An 18526-nucleotide genomic window follows, 5' to 3' on the forward strand; every position below is an offset into this window, starting at 1 on the left:
GCCCGCTGCCCCGGCTGTCTCGTTCCCTGCCGCTCCAACCAACTCCTTGGCCCCAGAGTGCCGCCGCCACTGCGTCAACAGAGTGCTCCGGCACGTCCCGCTTCCCTTCATACACACGCGCTCTGGTACACCGCTGTCCCCACACCAGAGCTGCTGCTGCTGCTACTGCTGCAGTAAGCGCAGCTGCCAGCTGCTGTGAGGGATGCAAACGGCCGTCAAGCGAGGTTGGCTGCGCCGCTGTTGAGCTGAGCTGTGAAGGAATTAAAAGCTTAGGCTGTCCCCAGCTTGGTAACCGGCGCCTCACAAGGCATCAGCACCGGCTATTAGCGCTGCAAGCAAATGTTGCTGTGGCACCCGAAACCAGCTCCCGAACGCTACACGAGTCGGCGTGCGGGAGTGCTATGAGGTGCGAGGTGGGTGGGCGGGAGCCAGGGCCGCGTGCGAAAGCCGACGCCCTGCAGAGCTTACGACGCCCCCACCAGAGTATCCGCGCATGTGCTGTCGCCGTGTAACTGATTCCTTGAGAACAATTTGCTGTGCCATGGTCTGCGCCCAAACAGTGCGCTGAGCATTCTCTCTCCCTCCCCACTTGGGACGGGCAGGACCTACCCAATATTGCGCCAGGCTGAATTTTCTATCCCAGCTACGCTAATGTCGCGCGGCCCTCCCCCGGCAAACACGCCTTCGCGACGCACGCCGCCAGAAAACGCAGCTAGTCGGCGCCCTCGGCTCACCCGCATGCTGCTCCAGCGCGCCAGGTCCAGCTGCTCAGTAGAAGAAGCCCAGCACCTTGCCACCGACACGCTTGCGGCGGGCCTCCTCGTGGTCCATGATGCCGGCCGAGGTGGTCATGACAATGATGCCGAACTGACGAGAAGGCAGCAGGCGGGCCACCCAGCGCTCAATCTCGGAGTGGCCGATGTCGTAGCGGGGAGAGATGACACCGCACTTGTTCAGGCGGCCGTTCAGCTCGACGACAATCTTGCCCGAGCGGTGGTCGTCGACGTACTCGAACTCGCCAATGTAGCCGTGCTTCATCATCAGCGACAGGAACTTGATGACCACCTTGGAGGCGGGGCGCAGCAGCACCTGGCGCTTGCCGCGCTTCTCAGCGTTGTACATGGTCTTCAGGGCATCGCCCAGGACGCTGATGCGCACCATTTTTGCTGAATATGGAAACAGCAAAACAAGCGGCAAAAGAAAGAGGGAGTTGTGGGGTCTGCCCCGAAGACTATACCCTGGCCGCCGCCGTGCATGGGAGAGCGACTCTCCCTCGGTCGTGCTGCATTTAATCTGTGCGAGGAAATAAAACGCAACATGTGCTGTCGCGTGAATAATTGTGCGGGCCAAAGCACGCGCTCTGCGGCAAGAGTGGCCCTTCCTCGCTGCGGCCCCTCACCACCCGCCACGCCACTTCGGCGACAGCCGTCGAGCACCCACTCCGCTGCGCCCCCTGCTAATCCCCACCTCCTTCGCGCCCGATCCCCGCGCTTGCACGATGCGGCAAGCCTCCTCCTCTGTTTCTCTGACAGGGTAAGGCAGGGTAAGGAGCGTAGCCCGAAGTGCGCAGGTGCCAAGGTGTGAAGCGAAGCGCCGGATTCCTGTCTGGAGACGCAGTGCTCCCGGTGCCGCTGGTGCCTTCACGGCTTCACCATCCCCTCCCAACACGCAGAGGAACACGTCGGCCAAAACGCCGGTGGCTCGGCTATTGTTCACAGAAATGCGGATGAGCAGCGCTGATGCGCCGCCGCTGTCAGCAGGTTGGCATGCAGGCAGGGCCCCAGCCCCATCCTCCATGACTGCCCCGAGTCCCGTCGTGAGTCCCGTTACGGCCCGTGCCTGTAAGGGGCGATGATCCGGTGGCACCTGATGATTTTAGACAGGCGCCTCACAGGCGTTACTCATCTCCACAGATCCCGTGCTCCCATGTCTTCTGCCTTCTCACAGCCGACGAAAACGCCGCGCCGCAACCGCAGCTTCGCCCGCACCCCCGCTTTGGCCCACAGCCTAGCCACTGCTGCCTCCTGAAGTCACCGGAGACTTCAATACCAGCTCAAATGCCGCCCCCACAACGTAGATGGATCACGCGCGCACTCGCAGCCGCCAGTACCCCCCTAGTACCCACACAGCCGGCTCCTGGCCGCCGCCGCCGTCCCCCCCCCCTCATCACCACAGCCGTCCACAGCTACCCGCTACAACCCCTCATGCTGCCCGCACCGCAATTACTGCAGTCTGGTCAGGCAGAGCCCCTGTCCCCAAAATATCTTTGTCCCCTTAAGGCACGAACCCAAGGCACGGTACCTAATCTACACCGCACCCTTATCAAGTACTGCGATGGCAAATGCGTCAGCCACGCCCACACCCACAAGGAAAGTCCGTTATGGTCCATCGTCGCGCAATGAATGCGCGTGTAAACAAAATTCAGGCCACGCACCACGGGCGCCCCCAGGCGCTTCAATCCAGGCCGCGCCACGCACATGCATACGAGCGCGCCCGCTCGCTTATTACGGCAAACCCTGCTTCTCGCATCCTCGCACGCGCCCGAAACAAAACGTCAAACCGCGCCGCCGTGACTTGCTAGCACGCAAGCCGTTATCGAGCAGCTGGCTAGCTCGCTAGCAAGCTAGCTTGGACAGTGCTGGTTTACGAGCTGCCGACCATGGCGTTCGGGCGGTCGTTGTTGATTAGCGACACCTTCTGGGGGGCGCGGCGGGAGGCGCCGCGGCCGCTCATCTCGAGCTTCTGCAGGGGGGGGGATCGGAAGGACGGGAGGTTGGGAGTTGCGGGTTGGACGGTGGGCAGGTGGCAGGGACTCTTCAGTGACGGGGTCAGTGACACGTGTTGGCACAGGATGTCACCGCAGAGAAGTGTCACTACAGAACCGAGTTGCAAAGGTTTCCTTCTTCGAATAGCACCACGCCACGCGCAAGGCGCCACGCAACATGCGAGGGACAGCACCCTCCTCCTCTGCCGACACACTCCTCCCCTCAAACCACCCACCTACCCACACTTCCACCCACACGCGTCGTTCTTTGTTTAACACACCCACACGCGCCAGTGTGCTTTCCCCAACCCCACCCCACCCCACACGAACACACGCACCTGCAGGTACGCCTCATCAATGTCGCCGGTGACGTAGGTGCCTGTGAAGCACGAGGCGTCAAAGTCCTGCATTTGGAGAAGAGAGAGGGAGGGTTATGTTAAGTGGAGCGAGTGGTGTTGGGATGAGGAGGTGCGGAATGAGTCGTTCACAACACCACCCGTCCTGTCGCGCGCCGCAGCTGCTCGTCAGCCTGCGACTGCATTGCTAACCCAGCTCAACCCACCTTGATGTCCGGGTTGAGCTCGCGGCCGGCCGTCATGAGGTCGTCCACCTCCTGGTAGATCAGGCCGTCGGCCTTGAGCAACGTGCACACCTGAACGAGGGAGGGAGGGAGGGAGGGAGGGAGGGAGGGAAAGATATGGAGGGTTATGTGCCTGCGCGCAACGACATAGCTCCCAATCGTCAAGGAATCGCCGCCCAAGAGGGAGGGAGGCCTGATGATGGTTGTGATGCAGTGTCGTGAGCAGAAGTGCGGCGAAGCATTGCGCTTGAGAGAGAGACATGTCGTTGAGTGCCCGCACTCGGGCCCACGTGCCGCGCAGCAACCCCAGGGGTCGTGGCATTCCCCCCCTTCCCTCTCCCCCCTTCCCCCTCCCCTCCTCCTCCTCCTGCCCCCCGCTCACCTGGTCAATGGTGAGGCCGTTGGCCACGAACTCCTTGCGGCTGGGCATGTCCACGCCGTACACGTTGGGGTACACCACAGGCGGCGAGGCGGAGGCCAGGTACACCTTGCGCGCGCCGGCGCGGCGGACCATGTCCACAATCTGTGGCGGGGGGAGAATAATGTAAATTTGCGGTTTGAAAACGAAGCTGGGGGTTTTGTTACAGTGTGTGCCAGAATCGCAACTGTTCCTCCAACCCAGCCCCCCGCCCCACAGTTTATATCTCCCCTCCCCTCCATTTGTCCCCTCCTCCCAAGTCCACCCTCACCCCTATCCCCCCTATCCTCCCTATCCCCTTCCCCCCACGCCCTGGTGTCTACACCCCCCCACCCCCTTCCCCTCCACCCCCAACCCCCCAACCCCCCAACCCCCCAACTTCACCCCCACCTGCGTCATGGTTGTGCCGCGCACAATGGAGTCGTCGATGAGCAGCACCGACTTGCCCTCGAACACCGCCGGCATGGCGTTGAGCTTGCGGCGCACCGACATCTCACGCAGCCGCTGGTCGGGCATGATGAAGGTGCGGCCCACGTAGCTGGAGGCAGCGGGGAAGGGGTTACATTCATGATTAATTAAGAAGTTGGGGGGGGGGGCAGAGAGAGATTGGGGGGAGAGAGATTGGGGGGAGGGAGATTGGGGGGAGGGAGGGAGGGGGTTACATTCATAATTAGTTATGGAAGTGGTAGACGGTGGACCATCTTGGGGAGGGAGGGAGGGGGCAAGGTGAGGGATGGAGGAGGGAGCGAGGGAGTGACACGGCCGCGAGAGCGGGATTTGTGTTTTTGGGAGGCGGATGTGTTTGCCACCGTGTTTACCCTTTCCTCCACGCTCCTCCACGCCCCTCGGTTCCGCTGCCATGCCAACGAGAACCCTTCATCACTCCCCATTCTACTCGTCTAACGTCGCGCCCTCCTGCCCACATACCCTGTCCCATACCCCCCTCTGCCCCATACCTTCTCCCAGCTCCCGCTCGCGCGCTCCCCTCTCGTCGCTCACCCCCTCCCCGTCCCCTCTTCGCGCTCCTCGTCCCCATCCACCCCGTCTTCCCCCTCCCTCGGCCCCCCTCCCCTCTCCCACCCTCCCCCCTCAGCCTCACCGGTTCTTGACCAGGCCCTCTCACTCCTCTCTCGGCCCCCCTCCCCCCTCCCACCCTCCCCTCAGCCTCACCGGTTCTTGACCAGGCCCTCGCGGTACGGCAGCCCCAGCTCCGCCGCGATCTGGATGGCGGCGGGCCGCGAGCCGTCAGGCACCGGGCACACAATGTCCACGTCCCAGCCCTTCTGCCTGGGGGTGGGAAACGGGGCGTTGCATTCATGATTAGCTAATGAAATTGGGGGGGGGGGGTAGGCGCTACAATCAGGAGTCATCAAGAAGAAGCGAGGTTGTATCCAGGCACATGGGGTAGGGGCGGGGATGCGAGGTTGACAGTGAGCAGTGGGAACAAATGGCGGGGTGGGTTCGGGTTGGACGGGGCGTGTACGGATGACACACACGCCTTCGCACGCCCTGACACGCACGCACGCACCTGATGCGGTTGGCCAGCGCCGTGCCCAGCTTGAGCTGGAAGTTGTAGACGGGGATGCCGTTGAGTACCGAGTCGGGGCGGGCCAGGTAGATGTACTCAAAGATGCAGGGGGAGGGAGTGCCCTGTGGGAGTTGTAAAGATCAGGGGAGGGGGTGGGCGCGGGCGTCAGGGGCGGGTGGAAGGGATAGTTCCCTGCAAACCCAATGGATTCGTCGATGGGTTCCATCCTCTACTCAGTTGGTGCCGCTCCCTCCTCCGCCCCACCTCCCCCTCACACCTGCGCGCACTGCCTGCTCATGAGCTTGCCCTTCCCAGGCCCCAGCCCCGCCCTGCCCGCCACTCCCCCGGTAATCATCGCGACCGAGTTACCCAAGGTTCATTTGATAGTTGTCAGCAAAGTGCGGCGTCGACATAAGCTATCACCTTCCTTTAAAGTAACACCTTGTAACGAGCAAAACCTTTCAAGATAGAACCTTTAAAGCCATAAAGCCCCGCTCGCACCTGCGCGCACTGGCGGCTCATGAGCTTGCCCTCCTCGGTGATGATCACCATCTCGCCCGGCTGCACGTCGCGCACGCGCTCAAAGCCGATGGGGCCGAACGCGCAGTCCTCCGACGCCACACACCACTCGTCGCCGTGGGCGCCCGCGCGCTTGCCCAGAACCAGCGGGCTGCGCGGGGGGAGGCGGGAGGCAGGGGAAGGGGGGGGGGTGAATTGGGTGTTTGATTTGGTTCTCGCAATCACATACGGTAGCCGCCTCTTGCACTTGCCTGCGGCTGTACACCGTGGCACGGTGTGGTTTAGTTTGGGCTGGTATCCCTCCCGGCACGAGCCGCATCCGGGCGCCCGCCAATCCAGCCCCCAGCCCACCACCTCAGCCCCATCCCCCGCCCCCCTCCCCACCCCCCCATCCTCCCTCTCAAGCTGCCGTCAACGGTATAGTACCCGCTCCCCCCCCCCGCGCCTGACCCTCGCCACCCTCTCCAGCCCGCCTCACCGGATGCCGTGCGGGTCGCGCCCCCCCTCCATCCCCTTCTTGGAATCAGGACCGATCTGACCCCCCTCCCCACCCCCCTCCAGCCCGCCTCACCGGATGCCGTGGGGGTCGCGGAAGGCCACCAGGCCCACGCCCTTGACCAGCGCCAGGCAGGAGTAGGCGCCCTTGAGCAGGCGCATGGTCATCTCGCCCGCCTCGAACAGGAAGTTGATCTTGTTCTTGTTGGGGTCGCAGCCGGTGGTCTGGGTTAGGGGGAGTGACATGGGGGTGGGTGGGGGGTTAGGAACAGGGGTGGGGCAGGGGGCTGAGGGGGGAGGGAGAGGGAGGGTTCGGCTCCAGGCAGGACCGTGGTTTGCCGATGGCCGTGACCATGTGTGGGGCCCAGGTGCTTTGGGGCACTGGTTTTCGCAGTTAGCGAATTGCTCCTGCCTGGATTGCCCCTTCCGCCCCGTCCGGTGCCTCGCTGCCCGAAGCTGTTTTGAGGGGCGGTAACCACTGCTCCCTCCCTCCAGGCCACAGATGTGCCATTGACCTGTCGTGTCTTGCCGCTATATACACCCCACGCAATCCACCCCGTCCTTACAAGCTCCGACCCGTGCTGTCTTCTCCAGATAGCTCAGATCTCCATCTGCCCTGGCTGTCATCCCGCTGACTAGTCAGAGATCACCGTGCCCGTGTCGCGAATCCGTTGGCCCGTTTCCTGCTTCGCCCCAGCCTCCACTCGCTAGGCCCGGGAGTACACCCCCCTGCTAGGTTGGAATTGGATTGAACTCCCCTCCCTGCCCACCACCACGTCCTCCCTCCCTAACCCCACACCGGACCCCCAACCACCACCACTACGGCATCACTCTCGCATGCAGGCAGCGCTGGTGCGCGCACCACCTCCCTACCCACCCCCACAACCCCCACAGTTCTCTTCCTAAACCCCCAGCTCCCACCCCCCTCACCTGCAGCGCTGGTGCGCGAGCCACCTCCCTCTCCCCCCCCCACACACATCCTTTTCCAAACATCCTTGCAAACCACCCCCACACACAACTCCCCAACACAGGTTCCCTTCTTGAAACCCCCAGCTAGCTCCTGCCCCCCTCGCTCTCACTTGCAGGCAGCGCTGGTGCGCGCACCACCTCTCTCCCCACCCCTCTCACCTGCAGGCAGCGCTGGTGCGCGCGGTGCACCTCGTCGGCCAGGATGTTGAGCAGCACCTCCGAGTCCGACTCCGTGCGCAGGTGGCGGTTGAAGAAGGAGCGGGAGCTGTGCAGGTGGAATGGATTGGATTGGGTGGGATGGGGTTGGGTTGGGTTGGGTTGGAGTGGGTTGGTTCGGGTTGGATTGGTTGGACTGGATAGGTTGGAGGGGGCGGGATGAAGGCACGGGGGAGGCTAGGGTAGGTCTGTGGCGTGGTGTGCGTGCCTGTGCTGGACCTTCACAACGCTGGTGGTGGACCAATGAGCCGGTTCCGGTCTCTTGGACATGGGTGACGCGGTCCCCTCCCCGCAGCCCCCTCCCCGCCCTCGTCTACCGTATCTCCCTATCCGCGGCACTGCCTAACCGCTCCGCCTTGCCCCCCCGCCCTCCCGTTGCTCCACGCCATTGGACTGGAACCCCCCTACTTCGTCGGGCTCGCCCCATGACCCCCCCCACCCACACACACACTTCTCCCCGTCCCCCTCCACCCTACACTCCCCCCCTCCCGTTCTCCACATGAACGGCTACCCCTTCCCCCTACCCAAACGACCCCCCACCTGTTGAGCAGGTCCCTCAGCTCCTCGGTGTTCGTGAGGTTGCCGTTGTGGATGAGGTAGATGCCCAGAGGCGAGTTGACGAAGAAGGGCTGCGCCTCCTGAGCGCTGGAGGAGCCGGCGGTGGGGTAGCGCACGTGCGCGATGCCGCAGTGGCCTGACAAAGGGAGAGGCAGGGGCGGAGGAGAGGGAGGGAGCGGCGGGGAGGGAAGGGTGGGTGGGTGGGAGGCGAGGAGGATGGCGGATGGGGCCGGGTTCCGGAAAGGAGCTGGAGCTAGGCGCAGAGCACGGCGTGCTTGTGCCAACCCACCAGATGCAAGGAACAAGTGCATCCAGACATCTACCCACTTGACCCGCAGGTTTCGCACCGCCCAAACTGCCCCTGCCCCAAGGCCTGGCGCAACGAGCTGCAGCCGCTCCAGCACCCTCCCCGGGCACCCGCACCGCCCCGCAACACCCCTGTCCCCCCCTGCCTCCTCTCCTCTCTGCGCGCGCTCACCCTTCATGGAGTCCATCAGGTCCTGCTTGCCGAACACGTCCTTAACCAGGCCGTTCTCCTTGTACTCCTTGAAGCGCGACCAGTCGGTGGTCACCATGCCGGCCGAGTCCTGGCCACGGTGCTGCAGCATGAGCAGGCCCTCATACAGCTCCACGTTGGCGTTGCCCTCGTACTTGAAGATGCCGATAATACCGCACATGCGAGGCGTGACCCTGCAGCGTTTCCATGTATCTGAGCTCAGCGAAGCCCTTGTTGCAAAGTCACGCATGTTGATGGTTTGGCGGCGACTCGCTCGCGCACCTCTTGTAGGCCTTGGCGCCACCGCCGACCATACGGGACATGCGCGCATTTCCAAGAGCAATCTTGCCCTTCAGTGCCGACGCGTTGCTGAAGGTGCTGGCAAGGTGGCTCGGCGGGGGCATCGCGCCGCGCACGCTGCGGACGTTTGTGCCAGCACGAGCAGCAACCTCCACCGACCGGCGCTGCACACAGCCCCGGGAAAGGTTCTTGCTAGAGAGCATCATGTTGGCGGCCTACTCGAGGGGGCGACTAACGAAATTATGCAGGCGTTTGGGAGTTTGCACGCGACCACTACTCAATTCGCGGCTGGGACAGGCTCAATTATCCAGTCAGCTAGTGTATGGTGAAGCACGCAAATTGCACCCACGAAGAAAGCATGCAGCCGGGACCGGTCACCTCAGGGCGTGGCAATTCGGCGCCATGGCGTGGTACGGCCGGCGTGAAGCGTGGACAAAACTTTGCAAATGCAATACACTCCATCTCATGCATACATTTTATATTGCTAGACGCTTGGCCAGAGGCCCGCGCAAAGTGGGGCGTCCAATAGGGCGTGCTCAGCGCAAAACACGTTGTTTGCGGGGTGGGCTCGCGTCGACGCGCCGCGGCCTTTATCAACACACACTTGACTTACCCATGACTGTCACGAGCAACTTCGCGCGGGCTTGCGCGGGCTGGCGTAGGACGCGGTCGCGGGCACGCGGACCGCCATGCCCAATGGCGTCCCGAGTCCCGCGGCCACGTGAGCCTGACCGTCATCCCAAGGGAGGCCTCGACCCCGCTTGACAGCACAGATGTTTTACTGTTGATAGCGTGGATTTTGCACGGTGCGAGCACCTTCATGCGTGCGTGCTGCTTGGTTGGGCTGCGCGTGCTAGTCCGCGGCATTCCCAGCCCTTGCCAACCCCTGTCCAAGCCTGTCCTCCATTATGCATTGGTTGAGCGGGGCTAGAACTCCCACAGTCTCTCGGAAAGGGTATTCAAGCTCACGGATTTGGGGAGCATGGAGGAGTTCCACATGTAAGGCGCTCCAGAGTTGAGAGTTCACCAGGACACGCTACGACTGCTTAGGCGGCCCCAGCCCCTTGTCACAGCCAACATGCCCCATGCCCCAGGCTCGACGCGCGTTCCCCGGCTTGGGGTTCGTCAAGTTCGTGCTCTCTGCCTGTCGTGCATGTACCTGGCCGCGGTGTAACCTGATTCAACGGGTCTCCGCAATAGTACAACGAAACGATGGTATCAGCGGTAGTACTGGTATGCTGTCCTGTTCCTTCTTGCATCCAGGGCAAGCTGGAGTTTTGAGCGAGCCATGAGAAACAGCACTTCTTGTTATATGTCGTCTGGTTGCACGGGAAGGCTGCTTCAGAGCTACGTGTGCTTAAGGGAATCCCAGGTACCCGAACCGACTTCATCCCACACGCCACCCCGCAGTACTAATCCGTACTAACTGGCTTTTGCAGGATATGGATGGTGCATCACTTTGAATGGGCATATTCATGCATCGTTGCATTGGTTGAACACCACCGGTCCAGTGCCGGACAGCGCGAAGTCCCGAACTGGGGGTGACTGGGGGTCGGCCGGTGGCGAGCTTAAGGGCTGCATGGGTGGTCCGGGTACGTGCCGCGGAGTGCCGCGGGCGGGAGTCGGGAGACCAACATCAATTAGGTCTCGCTCTGCCTCTCCGCAAGTTATACTAGTACTGTGCCTGCTTGCTCTGCTGTAACGTGACGCTGCTGCTCGACTTGCACTTCCGAAATCTTTAAGAGACGCGCATCGATCTGACCTTGTCCTCTCTTTCTCTTTCGCTCGGCTAAAATGCCGCCCAAGCAGAAGAATGAGCTTTACAAGTGCGTTGCAGTTTGCCTTTCCCGCGCTGGTTTGGGCGCGGGCTCAGAACTTACCGTCGGCGCCCCGCGTGACGCAGGGAGAGTGCTCGCAAGAAGGACGTGCGGACATCGAACATAGAGGCAGCTAAGGCGGTAGCAGATGCCGTGCGGACAAGTCTGGGGCCACGCGGAATGGACAAGATGGTGCGAAGGGCGGGAGCAATGTGCAGGGGCCGCGTGAGCCAGTCCCGGCGAGCTAAACACGCTCGACATTATCTATGCAGGTGGCTGCTGCCAACGGCGAGGTGATCATCACCAACGACGGTGCCACCATTCTCCAGAAGATGACCGTCACGCAGCCGGCCGCCAAAATGCTCGTGGAGCTTTCCAAGTCGCAGGTGCGGCCGCCGGCCCGCACGCCTCGGGACCGTACATGGAGGCTGGGCACCACTGCCGCTGTCGCACTGGCGGGGGAGCCGGGGGGGAGGGGAACGTACCGGGGGCGCGGGTATTTGAGGAGCCAGGAAGGGCACGGCTCCCGCCAAGCCGCACGCGTGCCGTGTCGGTCGTTGCCCACTCTCCCAGCACAGAGGGTCACTCACAACACAACACGAACTATTAGGGCGCCATCAGTGGCAAGCTCCGGTTGTGGTACAGGCGTGCTGACGCCAGGCCTGGTGCCAGTCCGCCCGCGCACAATCCCCTTCCACGCACCCGCACAAGCGTCCTGCCCCATCCCCACTGCCCCCTCCTCGCCCCCTCCGCACCCAGCTTACCCCCGCTGCTACCTCACTCGCAACCTCCTCTCCCCCACCCCTCTCAACCCCTCTTAACCCCTCCTCCTCCCTTCTCACCCCCCTCTTTTCCCACAACAGGACGTGGTGGCTGGCGACGGCACCACCTCTGTGGTGGTCATCTGCGGCGCCCTCCTGAAGAAGTGCCAGGAGCTGCTGGAGAAGGGCGTGCACCCCACCATCATCAGCGACGCATTCTTCAAGGCCTCGCACAAGGCCTGCGAGGTGGGCAGCGTGGGCGGCAGCGGCGAGGGGGAGGCAGGGGCAGTGGGGTAGGAGGGGGTAGCTCACCTAGGAGGGGGTGGTAGTTTTATTCCAAGCCCAGCTAAACCAAGACCCCAGTCAGCCCAAATGGGGGTACTAGGAGGCAGAGGGAAGGGTGGGCAGTGATGGAGGCATGGAAGTGGTGCCAGGGCCAGGCTGACGGGCCAGGCCAGAGAAGAACATGAGAGCGCGAGCGTGGGCAGGCAAGAGACGGGCCCGGTCCTTTTGCTCCTACCGGGCTCTATCACCTTATCATGGAGCCCCTACGCACTTGCCCGCACCCTGCCCCGCCCTTAGTCATGCATGGCGTCCCTCCGCACTCAATGCCCCGCACCCCTGCGCCCCCCACCGTCCCTCTAGATCCTGGAGTCCATCGCTATCCCCGTCAACCTGGAGGACCGCGAGGCGCTGCTGCGCGCCGCCACCACGTGAGTACGGCAGTCGCATGAAGATTTGCATGTGTACATGCACTTAAGGCATTGCTGCTGTTGCTGCGGCTGTTGCTGCTGCGGCTGCTGCGCGCCGCCACAACGTGAGTGGCCCAGCAGCAGCCGCGGGTGCTGCAAGCCAGGGGTGGGGCGGGGTCGGGGGTTGAGGGAGACATCGGCGGACAGCGCCGGGAATGCTGCGGCCTGGCCTGTTCTGGATCCTGGAGCCACACCACGGAAACAGGGGCCTCGGCAGCAGTGGCGGTTACAGCAGTGGCGGTGGTAGCAGTTGCGATGACAGCAGTGGCGGTGACAGCAGCTGCGGGCGCAGTCGGGGGAGGGCAGTAGTCGGGGCGCCAGCGCCGCAGCCGATCCCCGGCATGTCGGCATCTCGGCTTGCGGGCTGGTGGCGACGTAGCAGCGGATCATGGCGTTTGTGAGCGGCAGCGGCAGTAGCAGTAGCAGTAGCAGTGGCACATACACTAGGACTAGGCGCACGAGGGACGCCCCCCTTCCCAACGCCGGGGGCTTGCAGGGCCTCGGGGCGGAGTGGTGCGCCCTGTGCGGCGCTCCCACACGACCGCCGCTGCAGTTGTTTTCATGCCACCTGCGGTCGCGCCTAGGCTGTTGAAACCACGTCGTCTAACCAGTAACCATACACAACCCCTCCCAGTCCTCCTCCCCCACTTCCTTAACTAGTCATGAATGTAAATCCTCCCTCCCCTGCCCCTCCACCCTCCTCCTCCCTCCCCCCTCAGCTCGCTGTCCTCCAAGGTGGTGTCTCAGTACAGCTCTCTGCTGTCGCCCATGGCCGTGGACGCCGTGCTCAAGGTCATGGACCCCGCCCGGCCCAACCTGCTGGACCTGCGGGACATTAAGGTAAGCCAAAGGGGCGAGGGGAGGGGGCAGGGGAGGGAGGGAGGAACGGAGGGGGGAGGGAGGGAGGGAGAGGGAGGGAGAGAGGGGGTTAAAAGATTCCAGCCCAAACTTAACCGAATTCACTGCAAAAGAGGAGACCGTGGGGGGAGGAGGTTACATTCATGGTTGATCGAGCGGTTGTAAACACCCAAACGGCGAGGGGAGGGGGCGTGGGAGGGTGGCATGTCTGGGGCCCGCGAAAAGGAAGCGTGCGAAACGAACGGTGTGGAGGGGGGCCGGTTGTTTTCAGCAACCAGAGACACGTAGGGGCTGGTGGGCATTGGAAGCACTGCCATTGCACCAACGGGCATCCAGGGTTGCGCCCCCGCTTGCCCCTGCCCCTCCTTGGCTTCTCAAACATGTGCTCGACATGATTGGCGATGACAATTTGCGCTTTCCTTTGATGCTTCTTGATGTGTTGCGCCTGCCTGGGGCTTGGCGATGCTGTGGCCGCTGTCGCTTTACGGCAATGCCCTCCTTACCCCTTCCTCCCCTCCTCTGCCCCCCTCCTTCCTTCACCTCTGACATAGTCATGAATGTAACTCTCCTCCTTCCTCCCTCCTCCCCTCTTCTCCCTCCTCGCCCTCCTGGCCAGGTGGTGTCCAAGGTGGGCGGCACCATTGACGACTCGGAGATGGTGGACGGCATGGTGTTTGATCAGAAGGTGAGGGGGAGGGGGGGTTGGGGAGAGGGCAGGGTGAGGGTGGGTGAGGGTCGCAGTTTGAGGAGTCGAAGGATTGGGAGGAGGAGAGAGAGAGGGAGGGAAGGAGCGAGGGAGGGAGAGACAAGGGAGAAGGGGTTGGGGCAAGGGGTAGTTCACTCAAAAACGCAATTCCACCAAGACCCAGAACCGGCCATGGTGTAAGGGAGGGGCACTCCTGAGGGGGTATGAGGACGGGATGGCAGCAGGGGCGGGGCCAGGCGGCAGCAGTACACGGGGTGGGGTGGGGAGGCACTGGTGGAGTCCAGCATAGGCCGTGCGGTGATGGCATGGTGCACATTGCACGCTCACGCACACCCGGCCCCACAGCCACGCCCTTCCAACCCTACTCTCCCCCTAACGCCTCTGCCAACGCTCCGCTAGCTAAGCTTGGTTTGGTTAACCTTGGGCTGGAGTGTGCAACCCTCACCCTCCTCCCTCCCTCCTCTCCTCCTTGCTCTATTGCATTGGGTTTGGTTTAGTATGGGTTTGGTTTAGTATCTACAATTAATTAATCATGAATGTACCCCCCCCCCCCATCTTCCAGGCCGCCAAGTCGGCGGGCGGCCCCACGCGCATGGAAGACGCCAAGATCGCGCTGATCCAGTTCCAGATCAGCCCGCCCAAGACCGACATCGAGAACAACGTCATCGTGTCAGACTACAACCAGGTGCGCGCGGCGTGTACGGCATTGGGTGTGTGTATGAGTGAGTGTACGATGTGACTACGGCTTTATTGTGTACGGCATGTGTGTTTTACGGAGTATTCGTGTACGGCTTTCTTTGCGTATGATTATGAAAAGAGACGGCACGACGGGTCGGCAAAGATGTCCCGACCCTTTCCCCCATTACCAACCTACCATTTCCTTATCTAACCATGCATGTAAAACTTCACCTGCTCAACCCCAGATGGACCGCGTGTACAAGGAGGAGCGCAACTACATCCTGTCTGTGGTCAAGAAGGTCAAGGCCAGCGGCTGCAACGTGTTGCTCATCCAGAAGTCCATCCTGCGCGACGCCGTCACCGACCTGGCGCTGCACTACCTGGCCAAGGCCAAGATCATGGTGAGTGGCAGTGCCCGGCCCCCTTTGACATCTGTACATTGCTCCTGGCTACGCCCTCTCGTTCTTTTTAACATGCATGGAACCCCCTCATGAAAGGCCCCCTCATGAGTTGCTTGCAAGTCCGAAAAGGGATTCAAGGACCGCTCGCTCGCTCGCTCGTTCGTGTTCAGGTGGTTCGCGACATTGAGCGCGACGAGATCGAGCTGATCAGCAAGACGCTGGGCTGCCTTCCCATCGCGCACGTGGACAACATGAAGCCGGAGAAGCTGGGCAGCGCGGCACTGGTGGAGGAGGTGGAGGTAAGCGCAGGGGGCGGAGGGGGGGCATGGGGGGATGCTGTTAATGCCAGCCAGAACTAAAGCAACGCAAGCTAAACTAGCGGAAGGGGGGCATGGGGAAAGGGAGCGGCTGTTTCCACCATGGTCAGGCGGGAAGGAGGGAAGCGCGGCGCGGGTTGAGGAGTGGTGAGCGCAGGGGGCGGAGCGGGACAAGAGGGCGGGTTTGTTGTCACCATCTCCCGCGGGAAAGGTCTGGTGGTTAGGAAGGGGGCGGGGTGATTGGATGGGTTGAGGAGGATGCGGAACGCGATGTGATGAGGATGCGGAACGCGTAGCGCTCAGATGGCGGGTTTTGATGGTTGCTAGGAGGGGCGGCGGCGTTGAGGTGCTCAAACCCAACGAATGACGGCGGCTTGAGAGCGCCCCCAATGGACGTCACCGCCTGCCCCCTGCCTCTTCCAACTCTCACACACCCCGCTGCCTCTTACCCTCCACCCCCTTCACTTCTTAATTCATCATGAATCTAACTCCCCTACTGCCTCCCTGCACCGCCGCCGCGCCAGGTGGGCAAGGGCCGCGTGGTGAAGATCACGGGCATCGCCAACAAGGGCCGCACCGCCACAGTGCTGCTGCGCGGCTCCAACAAGCTGGTGCTGGAGGAGGCGGACCGCTCGCTGCACGACGCCCTGTGCGTCATCCGGTGAGAGCGGGAGGGGATGGGGGGAGGGGAAGGGAGGGGAGGGGAGGGGATAAGCCGGTGGGGAGAGTACGTGCAAGCATTCCCCCAGCACTCTGGTCGCGCACCCAGTCACCTTCTCGCCACTGTGCAACCCTCGTACCTTTCCTTCCTCTCTCCCACTCCTCCCCTCTCCCCCTCTCCCCCGCCTCCCTCTCTCGCTGCTGTGCTACTGTTACGCCTTCACTTCTTCAATACACATGAATGTAACCCCTCTCCCCCCCTATCTCGGCCTCCCTCCCTCCCCCCCACCCGCACCCCGCCTCCCTCAGCTGCCTGGTGAACAAGCGCTTCCTCATCGCGGGCGGCTCCTCGCCCGAGGTGCAGGTGTCGATGCAGCTGGGGCACTGGAGCAAGACGCTGCAGGTGGGGCCGGTTGCAGGGGGCGGGAGGGTGTCAACTCTGAACCAATCCTGTAAGGAAACAGTAGCGCAGCAAGGAGAAGCTGCAGCCGCGTGGGCGGGCTACTGCACGTCACCATAGGTTGTCGGGCGGGCTTGGGCAGAGCAGTGGCAGTAGCAGTCCAGGCGGGAGGTGGGGAGGAGAAATGCAATGGAGGACAGGGCACGTCGCGGGGAGCGGCCCTCCGCCAGCACTACTTGGAAATAAAGCAGAGGGGTGTGGGTGATCGTGTGCAGTATGTGTAGAACTCGGGAACGACGGAACGAACCGACGAGGTCACTCATGCCGCGTCTATTCCTGGCGCCTCAACACCAAACCCATCGCCAACCCCTCATTTGACCTGGCCTCGCCCAGTCTCACCTCACATCATTTTACGACGTGTCAAGCAAATCGCAAATAGCTACAAACCCGCTGATATTAATGCGCTCAACGCCAACCCGCACACACAGGGCATGGAGAGCGTGTGCGTGCGCGCCTTCGCTGAGGCTCTGGAGGTGGTGCCCTACACGCTGGCGGAGAACGCGGGGCTCAACCCCATCAACATCGTCACCGAGTTGCGCCGCATGCACGCCTCGGGCGAGAAGTACAGCGGCATCAACGTCAAGAAGGTGGGGCGGGGGAGGGGCACGCCAACCCGCACCGGCCCACACCAACCCGCACACCTCCCCACACCTTCGCCTCCCCACACCAACGTACGCATTAGTTCCGCAACGCACGTCAATAACCAACCCGCACCTCCCACCCACCCCCCTTCTGGACGTCGGCACTTCCATGCCTAGTATACAAAAACCGTTTGCATTGCATGCCTGGCTACCCTCCAGGGCACCATCACCAACATGCTGGAGGAGAACGTGGTGCAGCCGCTGCTGGTCACCACCAGCGCGCTCACGCTGGCCACCGAGTGCGTGCGCATGATCCTCAAGATCGACGACATTGTGCCCGTGCGGTAATGGGGTCAGGGGATGAGGTGGCGATGAGGTGGTGGTGGTGATGAGGCGGTGGAGGGCGTTGTGTGGTGTAGGGTGGTGGTGTGTTGTAGGATTTAAGGCGTGTGTGAAGGGCTCGTGCAGTTCTGTGAGGGTGGTGATGAGGCGGTGGAGCTGTGGTGGAGCTGTGGAGGGCGTTTTGTGGTGTGGGGTTGAGGCGTGTGCGGGAGGCGGCGGCAAGGGGCTTGTGATGGAGATTGTGAAAATGGATGATGGGCAGAGGCGTCAGTTGGGAGCCCTAGCGGAGGCGGTTCAGGACAGAGTGGCAGATGCGTGTGCACACACACGTGGTCGTTTCCCAGAGGCTGGGTGGGGCACAAACGCGCAGTCCCGTCATTTGCTTCTGTTGTCTTGCTCTTGACAAGCGGGCGAGAGGTGTGGCTGTGGGTAAGGGCTGCGGTGGCTCGCACCGTGTGCATGAGAGGGCGCGCGCGTGCGGAGTGGGTACAGGCGTGTAGGCGGTGTTGCCGTGCAATCCGTTGAGCTGCGGGGATCCGCCATTGCGGAACTGCAGTCGTGTGCTGGTAATGCGAGAATGCACATTGGGAGCAGGTCAACTTGCAACGTCAATCTTGGCAACGCCTTGTCCTAGTCCCCAGCCGTGCATAACTTGGTGCTATCGCCTGGCCGGGCGCCCAGAGTGTGAGGAATGCGCGTCAGCAAACTTCCAGCCAGCCAGCAACTTGTCGGTACAGTAAATCCGGCGTTCGACCAGCCGCGCACTCCTAACGTCATTCGCAGTGCCCCGCGGCCCCGCCCCTCCCTTCCCCCCAGCCTTCATAATTCTGACTCAGTCACTGCGTTACCCATGTACAGCAATCCCCCCCCGACACCGCCAGGCACACAATGACTGGGAGCAGTCAGCGCGCTAGGATGCCGGAATGGGTGTGCGACGGGACAAGGTCAAGGCACGTCAACTCCGCAACTAACATCCGGCACGCGCTGGTGGAGATGCTGCTGGGGCACAAGCAACCTGCATGGCTGCAGACTGGCGGCGGCGGCGGCGGCGGCAGTGGTGGCGGCGGCAGCGGCGGCAGCGGCGGCGGCGGCGGCAGCAGCAGCGGGGGCGCGTGCGCGCATCTTGGTAGCGGAGGGGGCGGGCAAGGCCACGTGGAGGTGGAGGAGGAGAGCGCAGCGCCGCCCAAGAAGCGGCGCAAGCGCGCAGCAGGCTGAGGAGCCGGCTGGTGTCTAGGTAGCGGTCCGCGGTGGAGCTGGCAGGGGATGCGTAGCGGCATGACAAGTACCGTAGTGCGGCTGTTGACAACTGTGCTGCGTCTGGCTGCGGTTGGCTCTGCTGTGGCATCGCAG

General features: G+C 62.7%; 3 protein-coding genes across 3 annotated transcripts in view; 1 reads left to right on the top strand and 2 right to left on the bottom strand.

Annotated features, from left to right (window-relative positions):
* Nucleotides 1-1289, bottom strand: part of CHLRE_05g234637v5 (ribosomal protein S15a) — a 3437-nt gene extending 2148 nt beyond the window's left edge. Inside the window, exon 1 of the mRNA XM_001700604.2 lies at nt 735-1289. Coding sequence (XP_001700656.1) covers nt 769-1161 — 393 coding nt within the window. The 5' untranslated portion in view covers nt 1162-1289 and the 3' untranslated portion in view covers nt 735-768. The remainder of the gene's footprint in view (nt 1-734) is intronic.
* A 124-nt stretch (nt 1290-1413) lies between these two features.
* CHLRE_05g234638v5 (uncharacterized protein) lies at nt 1414-9159 on the bottom strand. Its single transcript, XM_043062205.1, has 13 exons — nt 8826-9159; nt 8526-8737; nt 8030-8183; nt 7433-7538; nt 6381-6529; nt 5792-5960; nt 5291-5412; nt 4933-5049; nt 4153-4300; nt 3727-3867; nt 3327-3416; nt 3103-3168; nt 1414-2742 (listed from the first exon to the last, which is right to left on the bottom strand). Exons 1-13 carry the CDS (start codon nt 9047-9049, stop codon nt 2644-2646), a joined length of 1797 nt encoding a protein of 598 aa, XP_042924769.1. The 5' UTR covers nt 9050-9159; the 3' UTR covers nt 1414-2643.
* Nucleotides 9160-10509: 1350 nt separating this feature from the next.
* CHLRE_05g234639v5 (uncharacterized protein) lies at nt 10510-17792 on the top strand. Its single transcript, XM_001700625.2, has 14 exons — nt 10510-10669; nt 10747-10852; nt 10933-11046; nt 11524-11667; nt 12067-12134; nt 12893-13013; nt 13648-13716; nt 14300-14422; nt 14661-14816; nt 14987-15115; nt 15658-15794; nt 16103-16196; nt 16682-16840; nt 17054-17792. The coding sequence occupies exons 1-14, from the start codon at nt 10638-10640 to the stop codon at nt 17180-17182; spliced, it is 1581 nt and encodes a 526-aa protein (XP_001700677.2). The 5' UTR covers nt 10510-10637; the 3' UTR covers nt 17183-17792.
* The last annotated feature ends 734 nt before the right edge of the window (nt 17793-18526 follow it).

The sequence above is a fragment of the Chlamydomonas reinhardtii genome, chromosome 5, assembly GCF_000002595.2.
Source record: "Chlamydomonas reinhardtii strain CC-503 cw92 mt+ chromosome 5, whole genome shotgun sequence".
Classification (NCBI taxonomy): Eukaryota; Viridiplantae; Chlorophyta; class Chlorophyceae; order Chlamydomonadales; family Chlamydomonadaceae; genus Chlamydomonas; species Chlamydomonas reinhardtii.

Coding starts and splice junctions, on each gene's coding strand:
- CHLRE_05g234638v5 (XM_043062205.1), bottom strand. CDS start 9,049: ATGATGCTCTCTAGCAAGAACCTTTCCCGGGGCTGTGTGCAGCGCCGG. Junction 5,050..5,290: donor GCGCTGGCCAACCGCATCAG/GTGCGTGCGTGC, acceptor TCCCACCCCCAG/GCAGAAGGGCTGGGACGTGG. Junction 2,743..3,102: donor TTGATGAGGCGTACCTGCAG/GTGCGTGTGTTC, acceptor CCCCCCCTGCAG/AAGCTCGAGATGAGCGGCCG.
- CHLRE_05g234639v5 (XM_001700625.2), top strand. CDS start 10,638: ATGCCGCCCAAGCAGAAGAATGAGCTTTACAA. Junction 13,717..14,299: donor GCATGGTGTTTGATCAGAAG/GTGAGGGGGAGG, acceptor CCCATCTTCCAG/GCCGCCAAGTCGGCGGGCGG. Junction 14,817..14,986: donor TGGCCAAGGCCAAGATCATG/GTGAGTGGCAGT, acceptor GTTCGTGTTCAG/GTGGTTCGCGACATTGAGCG.